The 27,001-nt window shown below is 36.9% G+C and overlaps 1 protein-coding gene across 5 annotated transcripts in view; it reads right to left on the bottom strand.

The window, feature by feature from the left end:
- Nucleotides 1-365: 365 nt before the first annotated feature.
- The window catches only part of MAEA (macrophage erythroblast attacher, E3 ubiquitin ligase), a 56,001-nt gene continuing 29,365 nt past the window's right edge, over nucleotides 366-27,001 (bottom strand). For 4 of the 5 annotated variants that reach the window (XM_076335770.1, XM_076335767.1, XM_076335766.1 and 1 more), the window contains 7 exons: nucleotides 17,500-17,622; nucleotides 16,505-16,618; nucleotides 14,405-14,481; nucleotides 7,794-7,902; nucleotides 2,887-3,020; nucleotides 1,974-2,169; nucleotides 366-1,556 (listed from right to left, as the gene is read on the bottom strand). In XM_076335770.1, the coding sequence (XP_076191885.1) occupies nucleotides 1,461-1,556; nucleotides 1,974-2,169; nucleotides 2,887-3,020; nucleotides 7,794-7,902; nucleotides 14,405-14,481; nucleotides 16,505-16,618; nucleotides 17,500-17,622 (849 nt within the window). In that variant the 3' untranslated portion in view covers nucleotides 366-1,460. The remainder of the gene's footprint in view (nucleotides 1,557-1,973; nucleotides 2,170-2,886; nucleotides 3,021-7,793; nucleotides 7,903-14,404; nucleotides 14,482-16,504; nucleotides 16,619-17,499; nucleotides 17,623-27,001) is intronic. The other variant, XM_076335768.1, reaches the window with a different exon arrangement.

The raw sequence follows: 27,001 nt of genomic DNA, 5'->3' as shown, positions 1-27,001 counted from the left end.
GACATCAGGCAGCCTTCTAGGAAGCGACAGAAAAAAAATTGACAGAAACAGACTGGAGTGTACTATTCACATATGAAAAGTTTAAACCAACAATAGGTATTTGACTGAGATGCTGTGATTGTGGAGCCTGAAGAACAACGGTTAGGGGTGTGGTGTGGTGGTGTTCTTTTGGTGTGGGTTGTTGTTTTGGTTGGGTGGTTTTTTTTTTTTTTTTTTAAACCTTGCGGAAGACTGAAAAACAACACTTGGAACTTGCACTCCTTTTAAAGAAAGACCCTTATAAAAGAGTTAATTTTTTACACTTAAATACAAAGCAGCTTTCTAATTTTATATAATCAAGAAATGGAAAACAATTTTTATTAACATGTTTTACATTTACAATCTTTTATTAGCTAATCAACATCAACATGCAAAAATAAGCGCTAAATACAAACCTCTACAATATGGTTTTGTTTAAACTACAATGGTTTAATTCTTTTGAAAAGTCATAAGGATGTGTTCTGTAGTTGTTAAAATTGAACTATTAGTTTCAGTAATGAGTACTATTTAGACCCTAAAATTATGTAATCATCCTGCAAGGCATCTTCAGAAACTTTGCCCAACACTTAAGAATACCAGCTCATTTTCATGTGAGTACATTCTCAAAGCAAGAAATAAGGCAGTAGCACTAATGATTTCATATTGAACCCTATGCACATAACTAATAACTTTAGAAGGACTTTAACACTATGGTAGACTGGAAAAAGAACATTTAAACAAGCATTGGATTTTGCCTGAAATGTTCCCAGTTCCTCTTGATACTTATGCAACCTCCTTAAAATATTTGGGTTTGGAAAAAGACTTCATACTCCTTCAAACCAGTCCCTAGTTGATCCTCCAGAGAAGCCAGTCTTGTGTCAAAGACATCAGTATCTTCCCATGGAAATAAGTTACATAATTCATGTTCAGGATTACTTCACGAGAGGATCATAAAGAAGGCAAAGAGGAGCTTAAAGGAGAACACACTGGTAGTACTGAAATCTTTGATAACAAAAGGGTCTTGGACAATCGTGAAAAAGAGGGAAGAAAAATGGATTTAATTTCAAATCTGTTGTAACTTTTCCCTCAGTGCAAGTGTCCATCTTTAAAGAAAGTTATCCTTTAGAAGATGAAAGTACTTTTGAGAAGAGTCCAATTTTTGACCTTATGTTACAAAACCTTAACAATCAAAATTTGTTTTTGTTTTTATTCAAGTACAAACTTAAGTCATAATTCCTCTCTCTTTTTTTTTTTCTTTAAAGAGTGTTTATTGTTGCTCATTGATCTTTGGTCGCAAGAAACAATAATGCCACCGACAGGTCTGATCCCCAAGGTGGCAGGTTTTGCTTCTTTGCCACACATTAAGGCCCCCCCCTGTACAGGGTATGCCAATATACACTGTGTCAAAATTCCAGCGGCACTTCATCATGTGTTTTATGGACCTACATGATGTAGACTTTCTCAGCTTGTGAGAAGTTGAAGACTTCTTTGGTTCTTGGGCAAATTACTTTGTCATCTTGACGAATAGAAAGCAGAGACTGAAAAAGAGTGAAATCAAAAGATAATATTCACAATAGTAACTCAAAGCATTATTTAACTGTTTAGTAAATAAACTTTTTTTATTAAAAAAAAAGATGTTATAGTCTGAGGTCAAAATATCTTTGCCCACAGAAGTTACTTATTCTACGTTATTGCTCTCCTGAGGGAAAGATTTCCAATGCCATTTGATTTCACATTATAAATTCATATATTCAGACATTACCTTCTTTAAAGACCAATTTAATCACATAAATATACAGTCCTTTAAAAATTACTGCAAGAAGTTACTTTTCTTCTGTTAATATAAAAGAGATTTCTAGCTTCTGACTGAGTTTATAAGCTCTTATTTTGATATAGAAAGTTATTACAATCGCTGCTATTTTAGACTTCAGTAAGTCATTGATTTCAACACTTACATTGTATCCATAGACATATCCATTTGGTAACATCATAGGAGGATTATTTTCGTTCATTACATCCCCCGAAATCTTGCAGACTAGTCGGGAGTTGGCACAATGTGCCATAGGCAGAGGCTGAGCCAGCTTGTTCAGGGATTTGCTACACACAGGGCAGTCTGGGTTTTTTGAGCTCCCATCCTCTTTATAACACTGTCTGTTTAACAGAAAGTTAAGAAACAACCACCACAGAAGGCAACAACAACTATTTGATGACATACATTGGAAAAAAAGATAGTAAACTCTGCAAATACAGCCTAGGTTATAGAGCGTACAGGACCATTTAATTCAAGTTTGACATGTAGATGTAAGAATCAAGTGCTTGCTTTGTTTCAAGGAACGAGAGTGAGCAACAAGTGTCTGGCACCCTCTACAGGTAAAGTTTCTGATGTAGAACACTTCAGTGGCACCAGTCCTTCTCTAACACACCATAGCGAGTAGCAAATCCAACTAAGTTTCAAAAGATGCAGGATATATTTGAATATTCACATAAAAACAGACAGGGTAAATCTGCGTGTGAGTGCTTAAAAAAAAAATTCTGACCCAGCTCACTAACTTTTGCAGATATATTCAACTAACTTAAGACACATGGAAAGATAGCCTAGTATGCAAACACAATGCAGATTTCACCTTAAAATTTTGGTTTGGGCTTGTGTTGGTTTTTGTTTTTTTTTTTTTTAAACCATAGTGCCATTTATTATAATCTCTCCTTAATTTAACAGAGAGACCAATTCAAACTCCATTTAAACAACTCATGAGCAAAACTATTCAAGTGTCACATTTCCTCTTTGAGCTCTCTGAAAAGCACACATAGAACGAAAAAAACCCACAATGCTTTTTTGCACTCGACAGTAGTATCTGCATTAAAGGATACGGTGTTTTTATAGCCGAAAGGCCTGCCTGGAGTGTTATAGTAAAAACAGAATTGTTTCCCAGCTGATGTAGTCTGTAGTTATCATATCTAAACTGTTGGATCAGCATTCTCCATCGAGCAGGGTCCAAGAGATCCTGTTAAAAAACAACACAACTATAAGTTGTTCTCAATCTAATTGCACTTTGTGGGGAAAAGCCTGGGAGTGGTAAATTGTGCAAAACTCACTAGACTGAATCCATCACAAAACAAAAGTATACATGCTAATGTATAGTATGAATGTACTTGTTTAGAAAGTACCTTTTAATACTACTTTACTAGAAATATGATTTAAATCAAGTATTACTTAAAATAGCTGGCATAACAATATTTAATCTCCCTCCGTCATCTACCAAGTGTTCTAATTAAGGTATGTAAATCCTGGTAAGGCTATTTCTTGCATTTAGTTTTCTAGAATGCTGACCTACTTATGAAGCAACATTAGTATTGTGGAATATTTGCTCTATAGCCTCTGAACCTTTAACATCGAAAAAGTCAGAAGCGTTTTTTACCTCAAGTCAGGCTAATTCTGCTGATACCTCTTTGTAATATATAATGTTTACAGTATTTTGGAAAAAGGTTTTAATTTGAAGAGCTGGCACAACCCCAGGTTAGAGAAAGCTTGGGTAAGCTTTGCATTTAAGGACAAAATTAAGTGCAAATTAAGTGCCGGGTCCTGCACTTCGGCCACAACAACCCCATACAGCACTACAGGCTTGGGGAAGAGTGGCTGGAAAGCTGCCTGGTGGAAAAGGACCTGGGGGTGCTGGTCGACAACCGGCTGAACATGAGCCGGCAGTGTGCCCAGGCGGCCAAGAAGGCCAAGGGCATCCTGGCCTGTATCAGAAATAGTGTGGCCAGCAGGAGTAGGGAAGTGATCGTGCCCCTGTACTCGGCACTGGTGAGGCCGCACCTCGAATACTGTGTTCAGTGTTGGGCCCCTCACTACAAGAAGGACGTTGAGGTGCTGGAGCGTGTCCAGAGAAGGGCAACGAGGCTGGTGAAGGGTCTGGAGAACATGTCTGATGAGGAGCGGCTGAGGGAACTGGGACTGTTTAGCCTGGAGAAAAGGAGGCTGAGGGGAGACCTCATCGCTCTCTACAGCTACCTGAAAGGAGGTTGTAGCGAGGTGGGTGTCAGTCTCTTCTCCCAAGAACTAGCGATAGGACGAGAGGAAATGGCCTCAAGTTGTGCCAGGGGAGGTTTAGAGTGGACATGAGGAAAAATTTCTTCACCGAAAGGGCTGTCAAGCATTGGACCAGGCTGCCCAGGGAAGTGGTGGAGTCCCCATTCCTGGAGGTATTTAGAAGACGTGTAGATGAGGCACTTAAGGACATGGTTTAGTGGGCATGGTGGTGTTGGACTCGATCTTAGAGGTCTTTTCCAACCTTAATGATTCTATGATTCTATGAAAATTCTTTAATACATATTGTAATGCTGTGCATTACCTAAAAAACAGGGAACAGTAGTTAAAGTAGGGATGTTTTTTTCATGGAAGCAAGAACTAAATGCACAGGTGAAGGATATATTGAACCCTAAAAGTAATGCTGTGAAAGTCATGTAAGATGTGAAGACCCTTTGAAAATATACTTGTTATGTTATATATACAGGCAAAGACCTAATCCTTTCTTCTGCTAGCGCTCCTTCTCCTTTGTATCCATAACCTGCATTTTGGTCATGAGAAATGACAATGTTTATTTATCTTAGAAGTAAGTTCATATGTGCATGCTACACTTTCAGGCAAGTAGCAGAAACAATTATATATTTTAGTATATTGTTTAGTTTATAAAACAGGCTTTTAAAGAAAATCAAAGACTTAGTGACAGACAATACACAGAGTAGCAGCATCAAATTCAAAACACGTTACACCAAAATTACTGGGCAGTGATTTTGCCATGATGTAGACACTAGTCTTTATGCTCTGCTCTGTACCACTTTGGCCCACTCTGCCTCTCAGTTCCCTGTTGATTCAAGTCAAGACACTGGAGAAGGAGGGACTCCAGCATTACCTTTTGTTGTAGCCTGTATCCTGGAATTCCGCCACCCCAAGAAGATCAGACTGGCTCGAGAACTTTTATCCAAATGATTTGATGGTACCATTATACATTTTTTTTTTTAGTGTTTTATGAATAAATTTATCATTATCCTAAAATTACATGTTAACAGAACTATATTTCAACTAAACTTGGGAAATACCTTGTAGAACTGTAAAAGGCCAACATTTAAAGAAGTGCTAAACTGGATTTTGACAGCAGTTGTCTGAGTAAGTGCAGAATTATTTCTCCATCCCTTCTCTCTAACTAAAAACTGACTATTTGAACAGTGGGGAGAAGTAGTTTACATACAACTGGTAAATCTTAGCGGAGATTATGAAGTTGCATGTCTCCATGACACAGACAAAACAACTGTTGGATTGGAGACAGGATCAACAGAGGGAGGGAAGAGATGCAGCTCACATAAACCAGTCCTGGTGTGTTTTTCTGACAAGTGTTTAGAAAGTAGAATTACACAGAAGCTGAAAAAGGGTGCAAGTGTAAGTGATGGATTTCAAGAGACTCAAAAAAGCCACCAGAAATATTAAGACGAGAGAGAAAAGGAAAAAGTCTGGCAGCAGAAACAGCTGGATCAACTGTGGGCCTATGGTTGAAGAAAAACAGCACAAAAGAAGAATTCACACGAGGAAGAGGCAGAAAGATTCAGAGGCAAATCCACAGGAAAGGAAAGAATCCTGGACATAAGCAGTATTTGTCTGACTTCTAAATGCTCCAAACCAACAGGCAGAACTGAGGCAGAGAACCTATACAGATGGGGGCAAAAGTAAATATACACACTTATCTTGCCCTAACTAAAGCAAGAAGCACCGTTTCTACCACCAGACTGCATGTCTGTTTGCTCTATCACCTGCCGCATCTAAGGCCAGAATGTTCCCGGTGTTCCAGGATGAAGCTTTTGTTCTGACCTTAAGGCAACTCCTGAGAAGGTGTAACAGACAGAGCCTACAACAGATCCGTAATAAAGAGATGAAGTACTACTAATGATTAAGAAAAGCCTATGATTAAGGGCCTAGGTGATGGGACACAAAAGTAGCAGCTTACTAAATGTCCAGTTGGAATAGTTCCAGCCACAGCTACACAAGCTTGTTCAAAGGCTATCAAAAGAAAATAGCTTGTTTTGCCAAAACATTAAATATGTTTTCCTTAAAAGTCCTAAAAGATAGGACTACAAGCTGGAGAAAGTTCTATTCATTGGTTATAGAAGATGCTTCTTTCCTTGGATTAATAAAAAACCCAATTGATTAGAGATATTATGATCTGACAAACTTTCTCACAGATTTAAAAGTAATTTTACTTAAAGCCATTTTAAGAAGCCATTTATAGAATCATAGAACAGTTTGGGTTGGAAGGGACCTCTAAAGGTCATCTAGTCCAACCCCCCTGCTGTGGGCAGGGACATCTTCAACTAGATCAGGTTGCTCACAGCCCCGTCCAACCTGACCTGGAATGTTTCCAGGGATGGGGCATCTGCCACCTCTCTGGGCAACCTGTGCCAGTGTTTCACCACCCTCAGCATCAAAAATTTCTTCCTTATATCTAGTCTAAATCTACCCCCCTTTAGTATTTATGCACAGAACTCCTAGTCAACATATTAAAGGTATCTCCAAACAAGCATGCACTCTATGATTCTGTTTACCTAGGTAATTATTAGAGGACCCAAAACACAACTTCCATAAACTAGAACGTTTTAAGTGAAATCCATAAGAAGTATTAGGGAATTTGTTCCAATTGTGTGGTTGTAGGTGAAACAATACTAGCTTTTCTCCTTGCCCTCCCTCATTGAAACATTCTGTCCAAACTAGCCCTTAGAACAAAATACAGGATTTTTGTGTCCTGCCTATTTCTTTCTAATACTAAAACAATGATAAGCTCTGTCTTACACCCAGTCTTCTAACACATCTATCATTTATGCTCGTAACTCACATCAAACGTAGAATCCAAAATACCAGGATCCTTCTAGGGCTCCAGGATTAGCAAAGAAATTCACATTAATTCTGTGGGTTGTTGGTTTGGTTTTTTTTGTGTTTGCTTTGTTAAACCATTGATTTCATCAATTGTTTAAAAGACATGTTTATGCTGGCATTGCCACATATTGGCTTGGCATTTCACAGGATTCTTGTCTTGCTTTGCTAGCTCAACTCTTGTCTACCTTCTGCCTCCAATGCCAAGTTAAAAAAAGTGAATTAGCACACAACCAGAGAACAAACTCAAAATCTGTAGAAACAGTAACTACCTATGAATTTTGCTTGATTCAAATTTAGATGTAGATATCACCACTAATATCCACATCAATCTGTATAATGCAAATAAACGAACACTTACTTTTAAGCATCAAAAATACTGCTTTCAGATCATTCAAATCATCTTTCCTTTCTTCAGCCCAACCACAAGAACAGTAATTTGAGAAGTAGAATTAAGAACTGCTGCTAATCTACTAAGGCCACAGCCTAGTATGTTGAACAAAACTATCTCATTTTTCCTTTGTACTTCCCCATCTTCTTTCTCTTGCTGTGTATTTGCATATCACATTTCCAGTCCCACAGATCTTTAGTGCTGGATTTGTGGTAAGCCTAGCTCAGTGTGAATCGGGCTGTTACTATTAAGATCCAACTGCAACAATACAAATACTACCTGGATTAATGTACAGGCAAGGACTGGTTATTAAAACTAAGGACTATTATAAAGGTGGATTTTAGAAAGTAAAGTTAGAGCAATATTTGATCTTCAGATTATCAATGCATTTTCCTGTAAGGAAAAAGAACTGCAACATGTATTTTATTATTCTGCTGTACCATGGAATTTCAAACATAACATTACCTTATAGGGGGAGATATGAGTGTCTGAAGGAAAGGCCAACATTCCCATCACTTGTCGAACCTCATCCAGCTGGCTTCCCTCAGCCTGACTGAAATGCTTTCTTGCATGTCTGAAATACAGAATTTATACCTTTATTAGATAGCCTTGTCTCTAAATCAAGTAAATTTACATAATTACATGAGATTTCAGAGAAAACCTCTAGATTCTGCTCTCAATACATGAACTCCAAAAGGTGATGCATTTAAAGGGCTTGAAAAAATAAATCCTGCAAATGTGAATGCAAAAATGACTTTAAGAACTAGCAATTTTACACTGTAATTTCTTAGAAACCAGAACTTCTTACTGTAGCATGAAGTTTTACCTCACCTACATCTAGAATGACAGATCCATGATTACTAGAAGAAATGTCTCTCCTTATGCAAGCTCAATGTATCACACTCCTTTGGCATACACTTGCAAGTGAGATAAATGCAGTCTGATAATCAGCTATTCCAAACCATTAAACATCAAGAATGTTCAAATATCTACCTTGTTTATACTGACATTTGAGAGAATGTTTACTCTTGAATAAATTTTTTTTTTTTTTTTGCAGGGGGTGGTATAGGCTAGAAGGCAATATCACTTTCTGTGCAGACTACAAGAAATTTTGCAGGGTAATGTAGTAGAAAACACCTTGTTAAGAGCAAATTTTTTTTGCCAGGGAAATAAAAAATTAAGTAGAACTGCAGTACAAGTTTTTGTACTTTAACACATACTGATTATAAGAGATACACACAAGGCTGAAAACTTAGATATTTGAAAGCAGTGACAGAATTACCAGAAACCTGTTTAAAGCAAAAATACAAACTTTAATATTTTCCAGGAAATTAATACTAAGAAAGCAGACAATTATTATCAGATTATAAGGATATTCAACTACTTTAAAACCCTGTATGAAAGCCTCCCCTACCTAGTCTTCCCAAGATCATCAGTTCTCAAGTTGGAGTTTAAGTGTGCAGGAAAACCCTCCAGCCTTTAAACTGGATGATTAGTTCTGCATTTCTGCTAAAAGCTCCTGTTTTCAGTGGTGCACAGATGTTGCATAGTAGACTGAGTACGGAATCAGCACTATATTGAATTTCTGGCATTGCATAAGTGTAGAAAAGTCACCCCTATGCCATATTTTCTCCACAGTTTTTATTATGGGAAAGATACCAAGTCATCTCTGAAGTACTCCGGTAAGTGTTTGCTCTTTTTAACTTTTAAAGAGTCTTGTTAAAATCTATTTAAAGTTACAAATTACTTTTAGGAACATACAGTATTTTCCAATTGCCCATTTAATGGATCGAATTAAAAAAAAAAAAAATCAAGATTTTTTTTTCCCCCTAATTCTGTGTTCCACTAAACTACACTTAGGTCATCGATACCATGAGAACAGTCTCTTTAGCAGTGTTTCAGTACTCCTACTTCCTCTCCCACCCAAACCAGGAAGCAATGGAAGTTATGTAGGACAGACTGTTTCCACCCAACTTCCTATTTTGGGTGAGCAATTCAGGAATGTAAATATGGTTCCCCAGGTGATTACTGTTATGAGAGCAGAAGTACAAAACCTGTGGCCTGAGAGAAGAGACTACGCAGCCCGGACATACTGGAAGAAAGCTAAAATAAGTACTAGTGCACAGCTGCAGATGAAAGCAATAGCTATTTAAAAGAAAGCTTAGGCAAAGCAAAAAATTCAGACCTACCAGTCAAGCTAAATTACTGTGTGTGCATGCATGAGGGAGAAGAGAAAAAAATCCTCTTAAAAGAACTGATCACTGTGCATTTGTGTTCTGTGATGTTAAAACAGAAGTGGTACTCCAGTTTTGCACCAGCCATGTTAGTATTGTGGTCCTACTCCCCGTCAGGCCTTGACAATTTGCTCTTACAGACAGCATTTCAGCAATACATCCCCCTTGCTTATAGGAAGGCCCCGAGCTGCAGCAGGCCAACACTGGCCACATTTACTGCATGTGTTCAAGAAGAGCTAGAATTAACACTTTGTTTTGTGTATGTAAGATATATAATCACTGCGTGTGTGCTAGCCATTCAAAGGAAAAGTGCTTAGCCATCCAACAATTCCATCATTTGCAAAGTACTGAACGCACTGGGATGTGGTGGCCATTTGAGGTTCAGCCAGAAGGAACTAGGTTTTCTAAAGTGACCTTCTGTTAGTCTTCATCTCCTGACTTTCCCTTCTGCCTGTGCCCCTTAAGAAAACAAGGAAGTTTTCCCACAAAGCCTGCCATGCTAATGTCTGAACTTCATCCTCTTGAGTGCCAACACAGAGAAATTAAAATGAAGCAAGTTATCCTTTAAAAGAGAAGCAAGTTCGTTAATTCATAGCACTCAAGTCTTTTTTAGATCGGGAAGCAAGAAACAGTACTATGTGAGTACTCATGAATGCACAACATTTAAATAACACCTTATTTGCCCTCATGCCATTACTCACCCCTTCCCTTTTCATTCAGCTATTTCCATCTCTTTGTGCAAACATTATGCTCTTAGAGGTATATATGAACCTTACAATGCTTATTTACAATGTTTTCACCACTATTAGCACACACTAGTCAGTATAGCTAGAGCAGGGGGCTAAATTTTTTCAAAAATTATGTTTTTTAAATCGTGACCAGTGGACCATCACTGAAACCACTAACTAAATTCTCATGACAGATCCAAGTAATAGGTAGAAAAATTTGTTTTTCAAATCCTGGAACGATTCTGTAAACTCTGTGGGGACAAAGTCCATCATCTTTCGTTTGAAATCGCTGTTCCTCTAGCCCATGCAGATACAGCAGACATATTGTACTTGACAAATCCAAGAATGAAAGGATGTGTATGAAGATCGGAAGATTTACAGTTTACTGTCTACTAAGGGTACATTAAGTTGTTAAAAAAAGTATATAAGCTGTACAGTGTGTATGTGTATATCTACATATGCCTGAATATAAGGAATGAACATATTTATCAGGAAGTAGCAGTAACTGAACACAAACATAAGGCGTTATCAAGAAATGACTTGTTCTTTCTGCTCAGTCTTTCTGACTGATGCCTGCATGCCTTTATCTTGGAGACCATTATGACTACTAGCAAAACTTATACTCAGAGTGCTCAGAAGTTTTATTATTATTTCTATACACCTGTTCAACCCTACACCCCATCCCACAATAAAAATAAAGGAACAAGCTGTGTTTATTCACCCTTATAGGAGAGAAGTTTACTAAAATGAATAGACTGTGGCCACTTTCTAACTCTGTGCATCATCAGCTATTTTTATTTACTGCTTTTGTCCTTTATATCCCAAGAACAAGAAGCGCCCAGGGTGTTTTGTTAAGCTTTTAGCTAAGAACTCCATGTATCTCTAGCATCCCATAAGAGCAAAGTAGCAGAATGCTGTCAGATTTCCCAGAAAGATATTAGTGAGAGCCCTAAAAGTGTGAAATTAATGTCATCAGTCATTCATTGTTACTGTAATAGGTATGAGCTTTACAAAAAAAAAACCTAAAGAGACTGTGGGAGTTAAAGGCTAACGACACTAGGCAAAACACTTTGTGATGTATTTAAGCTTAAGAGATTTACTCTTTGTATTCAAGAAATAGTTTTTGTACATTCTTGAAACTGGCACTTTCAAGACTACTCTGATAAACTACCTTAGAGGACAGTCCGTTTGTACTAATATTCTAAAAAGCTACAGAAATTCAAACTCTTTTTAATAAGATGTATAATTTTAAAGCTCACATTAATTTTAACCTAAAGCAATATGTCACTTCAGAGGTTCTCAGCAGGCAGTAAGCAAAGCTTTCAAACTTATTTAAACACCAGCTGCATTTCAACAAAATGTCAGTTCTCCGAGTTCCACTCATACAGGAAACTACTTGGTAAACAGCCTCTTTCTCTGCTTTCTAATGGATGCCTGACCTATTTATTGCACCATGGACACAATACTGAAAGAATCCTGCTGCAGGCACTTAACAGAAGCAAGCTAATAAAAACATGAGTTCCAACGGTTTGCTAGAAGCAATGAGATTTATGCTATACCTTCCCAAAATATATTCCCTTATTCATTACATATTTATTTTGAAGCAAAGTAGAATGAGATGGTGAAAACTAACATTTTTAAGCCACATTAAGGAAAGCATTGAGATACTGAACTATGAATGTACAAAATTATCAAAACTCACCGTGTTAGAAAGGAGTGAGTTAAGATATAGGACTTCTGTAGCTCCTTTTCATTTTACAAGAAGTTATGAAGTTGAAGCAGCATTGTTATGACTGGCAAGTTATAATAGCTGAGTATAAAATATATGTCAACCCTGAATTTCAATAGGTATATGGAATATACATGCTTCACCCCTAACAACATTCAATATGGATGCCTATTTGCAATGTAGATAGGAGCTGTAAATTTTAAACCTCAGAGGCTATGATAGCACAAGTTATTCCGTGCCAAGGCTGCTAGGTCCTCTTGAGGGTTGACAACTTGCAAATTTTACCAGTTCTGATGTGGAAAAGGGATCAGAGGGAAACAAATATCCAGTAACAACAATAAAATACAGAATGACCTTAACTACTTTGTCCCAGTTCTCAGCCTATCTCCTTATTTCAGCTCTATGCCTGCCTCTGGTTTCCAAGCTACATAAGGAAGCTGCAGCTCAAAGAAAATAGTTTTTAGAGCATGGACTACTCACTCCTAAGATGCATGACTGCACATTTGGCAAAGAAGCAAACTTAGCAGAGAATAAAGCTAAAGGCACAAAGGCACAGTATTCGCTGGATATAAAGAACACCATGGACTTCAGAAGACAGATAATGTAGTTGAGTGTCTTTCAACCTTTTCATAAGTACCTGACAATTCCTTAGGATTTGAGAACTCTATCAAAGGGTAAGTGCACATATCTAAATGCTAGCATGTAGGGGTTTGGTGGTTTATTTGGTTTTTTTTTAATTATTAAAATTAGCTGGAGTTTATCAGATTGCACATTTGCATTGGCTGGGACCAAAACAACGATGATTTAGGTGCAAGGAGGGCAAAGTAGGAATGATGTGAGTTAGCTCAAAGCAAGCACCACATTTGAATGAAATTAGAAACAACTGGCAATAACCCTAAAACTTAAGGTAACTTTGGGGGTGGTGTTAGTATTAGACTAGCCTCTCCACATACTTGTACTACCTTTTCCTTTATTCTTGTTTTTGAACAACTAAGTCTTTCTCACCATTCTATTCAAGAAAAGTTCTGTGGTTTGCCCTGTAGAACAGTTTTTACATCTAAGACTTGGGAACGCACTAGAACGCTTTCAGTCTGTGCTTATGATACTTTATGTGTTTTCTATAGCTCTGTGCTCCTCTGACCAAAAAGCAGCTTTGCCACAAATACAAGCCTCCTGCTGGTTTCAATTTCTGGAGTACCTAGTATGCTTTTAAAGGCAGTAAGACTTGCAACTTCCTTAACATAAAACTTGTTGGAAATGTTAAGCGGCAACAGTGTTATCACCAGAATGTATCAGCAAAGCTTCAAGTCTGGCCATAAAACTTGTCATCTCTCCCTAGATTTGAATATTCTTACAAAACAGAACCTGCTATGAGATCCTCTCTCCCTTGTCCATGTGTAAGCTCCAGTAGCTCTGCCACCTGCATCATACTTTGTGGTGCTGGCAAGATCACTGCTTATCAGAATTACCAACACATTTTACAGTCCCAGTATCGAAATACCACTCATGTCAGCAGAACTGGTTTCCTGTGTTACCCTGGCACTTTATTCCAACACCTTAAATCAGGACCACTAACTTAAAAGCATAAATTGCTTCATGTGTTGATAAGTTTTGCCAGAAAGACTGTCTTGTGGTTGAAGTCAGGCAGAGACTTCAGGTCTGACTCTAGTTCTGTTACAGATTCACACCACCTTGGGCAGTGTTACTTCCTTCCCAAAGCAGTCCCCAATGAACTAGTTCAAAAGAGGTAAAAATGGCTATTGAGTTGGTTTCTTCATCTGGGGCCAGGGGAAGGGAGTGGGGGTAACATAACATAGCTCATTATTCTCACATACATGACAATACAGAACTCCAAATTATCCATTCAATACAAAAGGTATTAAAGCATAACTTGTAGAACAAAAAGTTTAAATGAAGACAGTAAAGCAGAAGAGAATTCAGTCAAAATTGAAATGTTAAGCTTTAGATGGGTGTTTCATTAACCTCTTAGTATTTTTTGTGATTAAAACTGTAATGAGTTCCTATGAGAAGCTAGCTGTACCTCCTGAAAATTAGTTAAGGGTAAATATGTTCATTACATTGTATGCCACCAGAAAATACAATTGTTTTATAAAACAGATTAATTTTCTAAACCTTGATTTTGAAGAGTAAGAAGATGCAGAGTTTCAGCGACAATATTAAGTTTTTAAAAAGGTGCATCTGTGGAATGACACCTTGCCTTTAAAAAAAAATTCAACCCCAGCTTAAATCCAAAGACTGATCACAACACTAGCAAGATCCTTTACAGCAGTGGGGCTTCTGGGTGTTGCAATAATAGTCACATGTTTCTAATGAAGCATAATACCATCTTAAGAAAATTGTTTGGTAAGCATCCTAATTTCATACCTCACAGCATCCAGCCTCTTGTTCTGTCGAATGAGTTCAATGAACTCCTGAATCCTTAGGCTGAACTCCAGACAGCTCTGAGATTAAAGACAAGACAGGGTCTTAGATGGTGCCAAAACTGCACTGCACAGTATGTTAAGTACTATGTGTGCACAACAAAAAAAGAAAGTGTTAATAACATGCAACCTTGTTTGCTTGCTTTTAGGCATTCATGCAAAAAAAGTTGAAATGCTGACTTTACGGACAAGACATCAGCACAGAATTCCCTAAAAGCAAACAACAACCTCTTGCCTCCTTCAAAACTTCAGTATTTAGCAGGGATGAACTTTTTCCTAATGACTGAAAGCATCATTACCTGAGATGCAGGTGAGAGTAACAGGTGGTTTCTTTGTACTTTCTTACAATTTAAAGTAGTAGATTCAACAGAAGTTTGGGGCTATGTGATAATTTAGACAAGAGAGGTCTACCCAGAAGACTGCAAGGAAGAAACAAGTCTTTGAACACTATTTTGAAAGTCCCCAATATTAACGAAAAACAGCACAGAGTTTAAGTTGCTACAGTCCCCTCCCTCCCTCCCTTTCTTCAAACTTCTATCCCGCTCTTCTTGTCAAACATCTAAAAGCCATGCTGGAAACAAGTCTCAAACAAGAAAACCAAGTGGCATTTACCTGTTTTTGGAAAAAGGTAAAATTTGAAGCCTAATGAAGTTGACAATGTCCCTTTAAATCAAATTCCATCACCAGTTCACAAAATCTATAAAAAAACTTTGAATATGTGGAATTAAAAAGAAAAAGATTCTCCCCCCATAAAAGAACAAGTCACTATGCTTCTTTATAGGGACACAGTCAACTGTTTTATTACCTTAAGAAAACAACGACAACCCAAAGTTCTTTGAATCTTGAAAAGAACTGTATTCCTTGAGTTACCCTGCTCCATTTGGCAAATGGTTTTCTTCTTCCCCCATGCTTCTAATGAATAGCTGCCTTTTGTTTATTGTCCATCAGCAGAGTAATATCAAAATTCCTCAGTGACTTCAGTAGGAATTTGAGCAACTCCACATTTGTATCAGTTAGCTGCCTGGGGTGACTAATGCACACATTGCAACAATTGCTTATTTTAAGATGTGAAATGTAAGCCATTTGAACATAAAAATGATTCATTCTGTCACATGTTAAAATAGACTCGTTTAAGGAATAGAACACGAATTATTTTCCAACTATGCATTTTTCTGTACTCAAGCCCATGTTTAGCAGAGAATAAAAATTTCTTCTCTACTTTATTTGAAATTTTCAAACAGGGCTATTTTAAAATACCCTGTTATTCAAATCTACACAAAACCCTCATTTAGAATTTTAACTAAGTTCATTTCTACTAAAAAATTGATCAAGCTTTTAAATTGTTAGTGATACTAAATCCTAGGGCTTAGTATTTTGTTGAAATGTTTCAGTGGCAAAAAAATGCATATCCCAAAACAACCTTCAGAGTTTGGGTTTCGTTTTTATGAATCCTCAAGTAAGCTGCAAGCCAATGGCTCTATGGGTTCTGCAGACAAGTGTAACTAGAAGAAAAGTCCTAGACAATCAGATGCATACATTTCAACTTTGTGTACCTTCAAACAGTTCCACGGCAGCTATTCACAAGAGTTTAGATAGCTCACATCTGTAAAGACTATAGGACTGTGTGCTTTCCCAGGCCAACATACAGTTTAATTTTTAGATTAGGCTTGCATTAAGGTGGTGGCTGGGATTTTAGAACATTATCACTGATAAGTAGCTAAGCAACCAGAAACAGAAGAAATGTTTATTTGTGTTTCAAAAAGAAGCATGGTGATTTCTCTTCTTCCAACTCTGATCTCTCACAGCCTAAGCTTTAGTTTTTGGTTAAAAAAAAAAAAAAGTAGGGCTTGCAGAAATAGATTTTTTTTGTTGTTGTTGTTTTCCAAAAAGAGGGATGGGGAAGATTTTTCCTTATTTATTGTTTGTTGAAGATTGGTGATGAAAGAGTAAGATATTCAGATTTTATTTCTTATATTACTTAACATATTAAGATTACATAAGGGGGATTTTTTAGCAGTATAATTATGCAATAGTGTTTACATACCAATTCTGGTTTTCCTTTAATGGTTTCCATAACAAGATCATCATTTTCTTTAGAGTAATCACTGGCCGATTTACTTTTGCGTCCCATCTTCGGTTCATTCTCATTTTGGCGCCCCTGAGTGACAGAGAACGTCACTCTTTGCTTATCATTAAGTGCACTCAAACATTTTTGGTTAAAGAAAGCGCTTAGTTTAAAAAATAAGACACAAACATCTTTGAGGGAGGCAGGGATTTTGGTTAATATCAGTTAAAAACAGATTTCTGCAAGCCCTATAAAAGATTACAGCACGTTTTGAAATGCAGAATTTAAGAGACAAGGAAATTTAAACCAACTGCATAGGAACAAGTATACAGCATGTTCAGGTCATAGTATTCAATGGCTAGAAAAAGACTTACTGTGTTTATTACTCGATTAGACTCAGCTTTTGTTTTTGAAAAACCATTTCAGCAGTAGTTTCTCACAGAAAGTTAGTTCTTTACTCAAGTTTTGTTTTCTTACAAACAACACTTAAAAAATACTAAGACAAAAATCTGTATGAAATTTCTCTCAGTGTTAAGCCTGAGGACATAGGTTTACCAATTAGTCTCACTCTTAAGATACCTTCATATATAAACTGAGTTATATTCTCAGCAGGATGCAGAGAGTTATAAATCTAAGTTCACATGCATCAAGGCACTACATACTTCTGCATTTAGACATTTTAAATCACACTAAAACCAACTGAGTATTATTATTTTATTTGAGCATAATTTGTTGAGACAACACTTGCATCCATAAGATGACCTATCACTCAGTTTCAGGTTTGGCATTTGCACAAGCTAGTTTAGCTCCAACTACCTACACCTTCTTAAAAGAAGAGTTTTGTACTTACTGTCCTTACTTTTATACAAGGCCTCATTCAAGACCTGTAATTTAAACCAAATTGACCACATCAAATATCCAAGTAGTTTAGAAAACAAATTTAAGCAAAACATGAACACGTTACATTTTCATACCTTCATTTTTCTGAGCCTGGATTTGTTATCATGACACCAAGCCAAGCAAGTCATAGTCTCTTGTCTTTCCAATGACTCTTCCACTTCTTTAGCAGTCAAAAACATCTCAATATTTACCAAGTCCTTCAAAAACAAAAAGAAAACCAGGTCTTGTTAAATTGTACTGATACTTTACACAGCAATCCACTCTTCAACAGAACTGGAATACAGAGATACAAAAGAACCTTGTTCTAGAGACCTCTGGTTTTCAGGATAGTACTTTACAAAAAGACATTACAGTACATTTTAAAGACTGCATTTCCCATACACTGAGATATTCTGATAGTGTGATAGTGTCAATATTTTTCTGAGTCTACTTATACAACAGAACTAGAAAAAAAAGAAGAGTAAAGATTAAACCTAGGAGCTTTGCACAGAAAGTGACCAGATCCCATGATCACTTCGGTGCAGTTCACACTTACAGGAGTACTTGGTTTCCTCAAAACTTGGCCTATGTCAATTGGACCATGACAGTGTCATAACATTTGCTAAAGTGAGCAAGAACTACATGAGAGGAGAATCTAAATCTACTTTACCTAGCCATCTATAACTACTGAGTTTAGGCAAAGTCCTACAATGGTCTGAAGTCTCCAATATATTTTCTCTCACTTGCTTAATGTTGTAAGCTCTAGACCTTCAATTGCTTACAACAGTTCTGTCTACAACATCCGCCACTGAGGTGATAAAACAAAGTTACTATGTCAAAAAACAGTTAGGCAACGGGTGGGCCAAAAGATTCCTCAAGTGCTTATCACAAGCAGATATTTTTGAAGAAAAAGCAGCAATCTAGTACCACATTTGCCCAGAGCAAACCTGTAATAGGCCTATGCTACTTTTTAATTACCAGCAGTTTTACACATTCATACCAATCAAAGCAAATGCAACTGAATACAATTTAAGATCTAGTAGGGTAAAGAATTTTTTTCCCCCATACATTTCTGATGAAAAAGAGACTTAGGTAGATGTTCCTAAACAACATGAACTGGATCCATTCTGAATTGACACCGCCAGAAGTTATTTTGGAGCTGCATAAATATGTCATGCTGGGACAGTTCCTACTTTGCTGAAGAAAAAACACTGTGGGAAACCGTAACTCAATACACAAACAGAAATCCCGTACTGAAGTATTTGATTAGTATGCACTTTAATTTTGAACAAGTTCATTTTTACGTAACTTCACAGCAAAATGCTGAAAATTATACAACTGAAATGCTGAATATCACAAATATTACAGTAGCTCTAGTGAACAAAACCACTCTGAGAAATAGATAGCATTTTCATCTGTTAGAACAGCTGAATATACTTAGTCTTAGAATTTATACCTCCTTGAGACAAAGATGAAAAATATAAGTAGCATCAGGCATATCACATCCACATCTTGCATCTCATTAGCCAATTTTTCCTTATAAATACAAGAAGTCTAACAGTATTGGAAAAATGGACCAGCTCATGCTACGTTTGTCAGAAGGGTTCTTTACAAAAATGTAAACAGGCCACCTGTATTTCTAAAGTGCAACACAAGTTGCAGCTTTTACTAAAGCTTTCTCTCTTATGACTTGAATGTGAGTTTAAAAACAAAATATTAAGGATAGCTGACATGCAACTACATTTTATAGATTGTATGATCATAGCAACAAAACCATCAAAAGAATAAAGGGCCTCATGCAGCTCTAGTAGTATCAAGACCAGGTAAGTCAGACTGAGTCTGAGCTAAAGCAGTTACAAGTTTATAAAACAAAATTAATAATGAACTTTCACTGACTCTTCCCATCCCCTTAAGGATAAAAAAAATTTAATCTATTTTATCAATGTGTTGGCAAACGGACTGAAAGAATGCCAACCTATTCCACAACAGGATTTTTTTTTTTTTTTTTTTTTAAAGGTTTCCTACAAGAACATGACAGTAATCTTCCTTTTTGGTAGTCTGAAGTTTTTCTGATTGTATTCTCAAGTGGGAAAAAAGAACTGCATTATTCCCCTGTGAGTGATGAAGTGATGACATAAAAACCTCTTGCCCATGTAACTCATCTGTATAAGTAATTTGACATATAATGCAACCATATTCATTATCTTGCTTGCGTATTTTTCCACACAGCTGCTGAATGGAAAGACAATTCAATTTGGGTTAAAAAAATAACAACATCTCCATACATGTCCTCAAGCTTATTTGAGTTATGTGTCCTCTTAATGAAGAGCATTTGCTTTTACGCAAATTAAAGCAAAAGCATTTTCTTATACATTAAAAAAAGGACTGGATATGCTAGGCAGACAACAAATCACTGGTTTCATCTCATTTGTTAGCTTTTTATAGTTTAAGCTTCATCACGAAAAAAATTATTTTTTAAAGAAGCATAAGGGCAGCATTTGTTTTAAGTCAATGAGCTGGTGAGAAAATCCCGACTATATGCATTTATCAATCCAGGTGTTAGTACAGTAACCCTTAATTATGAGCAAAAAGATTGTAGTTGCTGCTGAGGCAGACAAAACTTGTAAATAAAGAGAGAATTCCTACATTCCTTTTGCAAATTTAAAATAAAAAAAGGTTCTATTTGGTACAGAAATGCTAATTAGATTCATGGTTGCCAAAAGAAGTCAAAGCTTGGCAGCCGTCTATTAAATAGATGGTATGTATCCAGAAAACAGAGGAGAACATTTTTAATTAAGAGTTTCTTTCAGAACTAACAATCACATTTAAATTGCACCAATAAATAGGATTTTCTTCTCTGCTGAGTAGATAGAAAATTAGGGAATGATATGAAAAAAGCATTAAGAAATCCATTTGTAGGGAAAAAAATAGCTTTTGCATTTGATAAAAAGTAGTCAGAAGTCTTAATCATGCAGATTGATAGAAGAAAAATACTAAGATATGATTTGGCAATAAACCTTTAAAAAACCCACACATGCTCATGTCACCCAAGTTTTTTTTTTAACCTGATCATGCTTTCCTATCTTCCTTTTTTGGTGGTGCCTACTCTTGATGCTTCTCCATGGTGTATTTCATTAGCCAGCATAAAGGAAATAGAAGAACGGAATATCAGAGGATTATCTGGCTTATTAAAAACCAGCACAGCTCTTCTACACAGGCCAGTACTGGAGTACTGCTTGTCTGCCACATCTTGTATGAATGGAAACCAGTTAACAGTGTTAGCAGTTGTAAGAAGTATCTCTTGTTCCAGTCTGAAAAAATCCCCATTAAGACCCCAATTCTGAATAGTTTTCTGAAGGTATTCTGCAATTCAGAGTTGCATAGGCCGTACACTATACAGAAACATTGTTCTTCTTGGTTCCCAAAACAGCATTAAGATTTCATATGCTGTTACGAAGAGCCTCTCTTATATAATTTGTTTACATATAAAATTGAATGAATGTAAATATGCAATTTTAGAGAAATATTGCCACCGGTTTTGCAGGTGGAGAAAAAGCTGAAGCAAGAAATCTGTTGCCGCACACTCCCCCTCCCATTGACACAGCATTCAGCATCATGGCAAACATTTTCTGACTTGTATATAAATTAAAAAGCAATTCTCAAGCCTTTAATTACTATCTTTTGCAACACTATAAAGTCTTCCTTCATTTCACAATTTTAGTTTTCACATGGTAAAAGTGATTGCAATACTTTACTTCCAGTACTGCAGAAGTATAGGAGAACCCTGCACTGCACACAGATTATTTCAGTATTGTTATCAAACCATAACTCTTAGCACAGACTTGCCAGCCTCCTATGCATCGCCACGGTAATTTTGCCTGAATTACCTTGCCTTAACTTGCTTACAAATGCAGAATACCTGACGCTGGGTAGGAAGACTCGTTAACATCAAACTTCCATTTAGTTAGGCTTCTACAATTGTACTGAAAAATAGTTTCAAATAGCTCAAGGAGGAGAAAACTCTGTCCGTAAGCATTGCTGACAATTATCCAAACACTAAAGAGGGGGGAACACAGCACCAGCATTCTTCTTCCTTCTAGCACAAGCAAGGAAGCACCACCTAGATTTTATCATTTCTGCTTAAAACACTATTGGACTAAAGCAGACTAACCTTGCCTTCTATTCAACAGTCACTAACCAGGTATCAGAAGGTAACTATTTAAGCACTGGATGAACTTTATCATAAAAGGACTATTTAATTCCATTACAATGGTTCAAACTTCAGAGAAAAACATTTATTATTAGAGAAAATGGCACATGAAGGCTGAAGACACTTAAGTGAAATCAGAGAGACTTATTTAAACAAAGAATACATCTATCCATCACCTCTGCCTGATTTACATATATATAGCTTTTAAAATATCACTGCTTCTTTTTAAGCTGCAAGTGCCTCCAGGGAGGGAGGTTACCAACCCTATGATTCTGCACAGAACTCCAATTATTAAGGTATAAAATACTATGAAGAATGAGGATTCCCTTATGATTATTATTACTACATACATACTCCTGGCCAACATAAGAGCTATATCCCTGTATGGCATTTCCATTTTCTGAGATGGTTTCTTAGTAAGACCATCCCAAACACGTATATGCACACCTCCTCCTTCGAACAGCTTTTGGACTCTCTGGTCAGTTTAAGCAGGACTTGACAAGGGCCGAATTCTCAGGGGATCTCACTCTTTGCCAGGTTTCTCTCCTTAGCAGTGTCCTGTTTTCAGGAGACTCCAGCACCTGCCCTTACTGGAGGGAGAGGTTGCAGCAAACACTTACTAGTTAGATACCAAAGAGTCAACGCTGGAAAGATCTGCTGCAGGTTTTCTCCACAGAGGGTGCAATTCAGAATAAAGCTTACATCAGCTGTAGGACAAACCTGCAGCAAGCCAGGCTCCACCAGTTCTAGAAGTCATGGAATAACTGCTTTGTAATGAAAAATAATCACTACTTTAAACACTAGTTTCAGACATCAAAACTAAGAGAAAAATGAAAATGGGCCCAGAATTTAATGAATTTACATAGTTGTGCTACAGAAAGGAAGAAGTAGTGATTCACAAAAACACAGTGAAGGTTATTTTAAGAGTAATACCTGTGAAACAATGAGAAGATGGATAAAGGTAGTAGGGTAATTTGTTTCTAACTGGTGGATATTTTAGCTTCACATGAATTTGAAATTAAACACATGTATGTCTATTAAAAAGTTGTGAACCAAGTGATAATCTGGCAACCACATATTGCTGTCGACTACCTTTAATTTAAGCCTGAAGTTTGTAACTTTAAGGTCCTGCACAGTTATGAGAATTCAGTAGTAAATTGGAAAAAAGCAGTAGTAGGTCCACATATTTACAGAAAATAAGTAAATACAAAAATAATGAATGCCTATCAAACTTGTTTGCCTTTATTTTTTGGTAGGAGCTGTGCAACTACTGATAATATGTTCGTATTTGCACAGGATTCTTTTATTCCAAAAGACCTCAAGCAAACTTTATTCACTTCACTCCAAACTAACTGCATCTCAGTAGTCCAAGTAAGATATCAGAGTTCAACAACAGTAGCCTCACCCGAGAGTTTTGTTTCAGTCACATACTAGCAGTGACCTCTTCAAACATGGCAATTCAAGAGCGTCCCTGGGATGCCTTTAGAAAGCTCTGACTTTCTATTTAGACATCAGCACATATGCAGAAGCCTTCATCCAACTTTTTTTTTTTTTAAAAAGTGAAACATCTTTACATTGTAACTATACCTCAGGCAAATTAAAATTTTTCACTTAAATTACAATCATTCATTAGTTTCACAGTCATAAATAAAAGACAGCAATATGTAGATTAGTATGAGAATAGAGTTTGTTTCACAGCAGGTAAAAATTTTGAACTTCACTACAAATCGTTTTTAAAGAGTCAGTAATGATTTTGTCTCTTTAATATAGAAGACAGTGTTTTGATTGGTCCATTCCCAAATGTAAAAACCAAACTCTTCAATATACAGTTTCAGATCTAGATGTGTGGCTCTTTAAATTCACCAAGAAAACTGCTCATACATTTCAGCAACTTTGCTTTTGATCTTATGTCAAAAATGGCTTAAAAAGAACAAAAGCATCATTTTGCTAGTAGCAATACAGCTTTTGCTCAAAATTTCTGTAGTGTTCATGTGAGGGTTTTAATTTATGTAACATATTTTAAGATTTGGAGCAGTCAGGTCAACAGTCATTCCTCTCCATCAGTCTCCACTCTGCACACGAGTTGAAGTACTTTTATTTTATGACATCTCCAGCCACAAGTCTGGAAAGCTGTCGGAAGGAATGCATGATAAAATCCCTTAGACGTCACATGAACATTTATGTAGTAAAATAAAATCAAGAATATTGCACACATGAAATGTGAATCTTCAACACGGCTCAAAACCACACAGAAACAAGTACTAAAACAAGCAGTACTTGATATTTTCAAATCCCTCATGAGCTATCCTCAAAACAAGATGATTTATCCAAAAAGAAAAGTTAGGCTTGTGACAAGATTAAAAAAAAAAAGATATGATTCAGGTGGAAAAAAGGTAGCATTTTGTAGAGGAGAAGGCTTCCTTGGTGGGAAAAAAAACAGTCATAGAATAGGCTATTTGTTGTATAAAATAGGTGATTCATAATATCATAAGATGCTGTTCATGTATTTTTTTAAACAAGCAAATTGTTTATTTTTAATTGCTTACTAGCATCAATATGAAATTGAAAATAGGCCAGTATGCCTCAAGCTATCAGTGGCTTGTTGCCAAGAGTATGCACCGACGGCAGTTTTAATAAGATTGACTATCTATACATATTACATGCATAAGAGCACTACCTTCATATTAAAAAAGGCTTTGCTGATGCACTTTAGCATTCAGTAGTATGATAAGCATTCATTTAAGCTACTTGTATATGAAATACAATAAACACTTACTTAGACCACTCTAAAACAACAACAAAAAGCTGTGTTAAGTTTTCAATGACTACTCATATACTGACTACATATCCTCAACTTGCAACCTAACCTTCAATATAATTTAGGACACAGCTATAGAACTGAAATAGAAATACAATAATGAACAGTTATGAAAAAAGGTCTAATTAGTCTTCTGTATTAATATATTAGTTTGTTAAAGTTTCCTCTGTGATGAATACACAGCAAGTCCAGGGATCATCTAGATGCCATGATTATCATTACCCAACTTGGGAAGAAGGCAGATGCAAGGAGCTACAAGGTAGACAACAGGACCACCTGGGGAAGAAGAAAGAGGTTAGCATATTTCCTCAGTGGGGAAACAGTGAAAAACACGTCAGTCGGCAGGAGGAGTAGAATGCACTACAGTAACACTGCCTAGTTGGAAACACGTACAGAAAGAAAAAAAGATGAGGGACAGATGAAAAGTGGGACAGGGCAATAGGTTTTGATGGCAGTAACATGAAGAGAGACCTTCCCCCCCGCAGTCAATTCCTCTGCCCCTATACAAGGGGAGGAGTAAAAGGCTGCTGGTTACAAGAACAATCCTTCAGAGTGGATGCAGAGTATGGATAAACTGCATTGAGATCAAAGGGAAACACAAATTATTAAGAAAACAATGGCAGAGGTGGTGACAATACAGCAACATCACAGTTACTGAAGATCAGTTAAAATGAGGCACAAACTAAGAGGCCTCCTTACTCTCTGCTCATAAAATAATGTTGTCTGAAGTTCATTAAGCTACTATTAAGTGTTATAATGCTACACACATTAACAGGATTACAGAGAAAATAAACAGAGTAATTGATGGAATGTCCTACTCAAAAGCCAGCTGCAGAGCTAATTGTTAGAAAAAAGCACAGACAGACAGCCAAACCACAGATTCATCAACAGAAGAGCCAGAGAAGTCTCTGTCTACAAACTAAACACAGTGTACAGTCAAGCTTTCACATGAAAGCATCTTCCATGACCTCTGTATAGCACAGACCTTTTAATTTTACCTGGTTATTTTTGAAAGACCCCAGTAACTTACATTGACTGATTATCTGTCAGAAGATTATTGTCTTTATCTAAAATTAGGAGATGCTGGTACTTCTTTTGGTAGTTGGTTCTAGTGATTAAATCATGTTCTAACCTTGTGTCTGATTTCAAACTTGAATTTTTCTGACTTCTGATTCCGTGTACTGTTTCCTCCCTAAGCCTTTCTGCACTAGATTATCAAGTTCCTTGGTATATGATTTTTGCTCTCATACCTAGCAAAAGCACCCACCCCCTTACATTTTTCCAGTCATCTCCTTCCAGTTTTTCTAACTGCTTTCCTAAGGTGTGGTCACCAAAACTATACATATTCTGGTACTGACTGCTCCAGAGCCAAATAAAGAGTAATGTTTCATCCGCCTACTTTTGCTCATGCACATAAGCCACTTTGGTAGAACCTCACAGTTGCAGCTAGTACTTAGGTAAGTTATTAGCAAGCTGTTTTCCCAATGCATCCTCTACTCCTGCCTCAGCAATTTTTGTAGCTCAGCAAACGGCTGCACCTTATCCAGCAGTACATTATACCACGCTAAGCACAGTAATAAATGACTACGCTAGAGTAATGTGACAAAGCCTCTAGAGCTTAAGATGCATCATTGGGCAGGGGAAAAAACAAAAGCCTCTGGTCTTAGCTCTACCTTGGCTGCTTTCTGTTGTTGCCTCTTCCAGTAGAGGAAAGACAATTAATCCTTTGCCAGTTGAGCATGAGCCCTGCAGCTTTTGTCCAAGCAGGATCAGTCTGTATTAGCAGCTACACACATTCACAAAAAGCGAATTCCTGACATCTAGTATAGTAATAAGAGAAAGTGTTAACTGTAAAGTAGCATTTACACTTTGAAGGAATGTCTGGCAGGAAGAACGTACAATAAGAAAAATCTCAGAGGCATAACTGAAACCAAACCTCTTCTGTATCCAGGCAATCTACAGGTGATAACACCATTCTCCCTTCAGATAAAATTTCAATTCAAGAATCTTTCTTGAATCACTAGCCTTCCAGACTAAGTATTTTGTAATAAATTAGCTCTGTTATGATACACTATAGGTAACCCATTTTGTCTAAAAGGACTGAAAACACAGACATTCAACATCATAGCACACTTCATGTTGTTGGCTTTTGAAGTGTCAAATGATTTGTAATAAGAAAGTTTGTTATTCTGCATCCATCTTGACTATTTCACATTTACATAATTCTAATTCCCAAAGATGCTTGAGACAAACTGCAGATGTAAGGCTGTTCAGGAATTACAGCACTTTGAAATTCAGATGAACACACCCAGACGTTCATTATACCAATCTAGTGAAAGTTGCCATGCCTACGCTACAAACAGCCAAAACACATTTAAAAGATTTTTCTGAGTTGCTCGTCCTGGTACTGTAAGGTAACTCAAAACAGCACAAGTTACCATCCCAGCACCTTTAAATAAACCATGCCAGTTTAGGGCCTCCTTCACATGTAGCTTTCTCAAACATCTCTAGTGTGGGAACAGCAAGTCATAGGAGAGGGACACAAATAGCTCCAGCCAAAAGACACCTT

Source organism: Aptenodytes patagonicus, chromosome 4, assembly GCF_965638725.1.
Source record: "Aptenodytes patagonicus chromosome 4, bAptPat1.pri.cur, whole genome shotgun sequence".
Taxonomy (NCBI): domain Eukaryota; kingdom Metazoa; phylum Chordata; class Aves; order Sphenisciformes; family Spheniscidae; genus Aptenodytes; species Aptenodytes patagonicus.
This window is presented reverse-complemented; position numbering and strand designations above follow the sequence as displayed.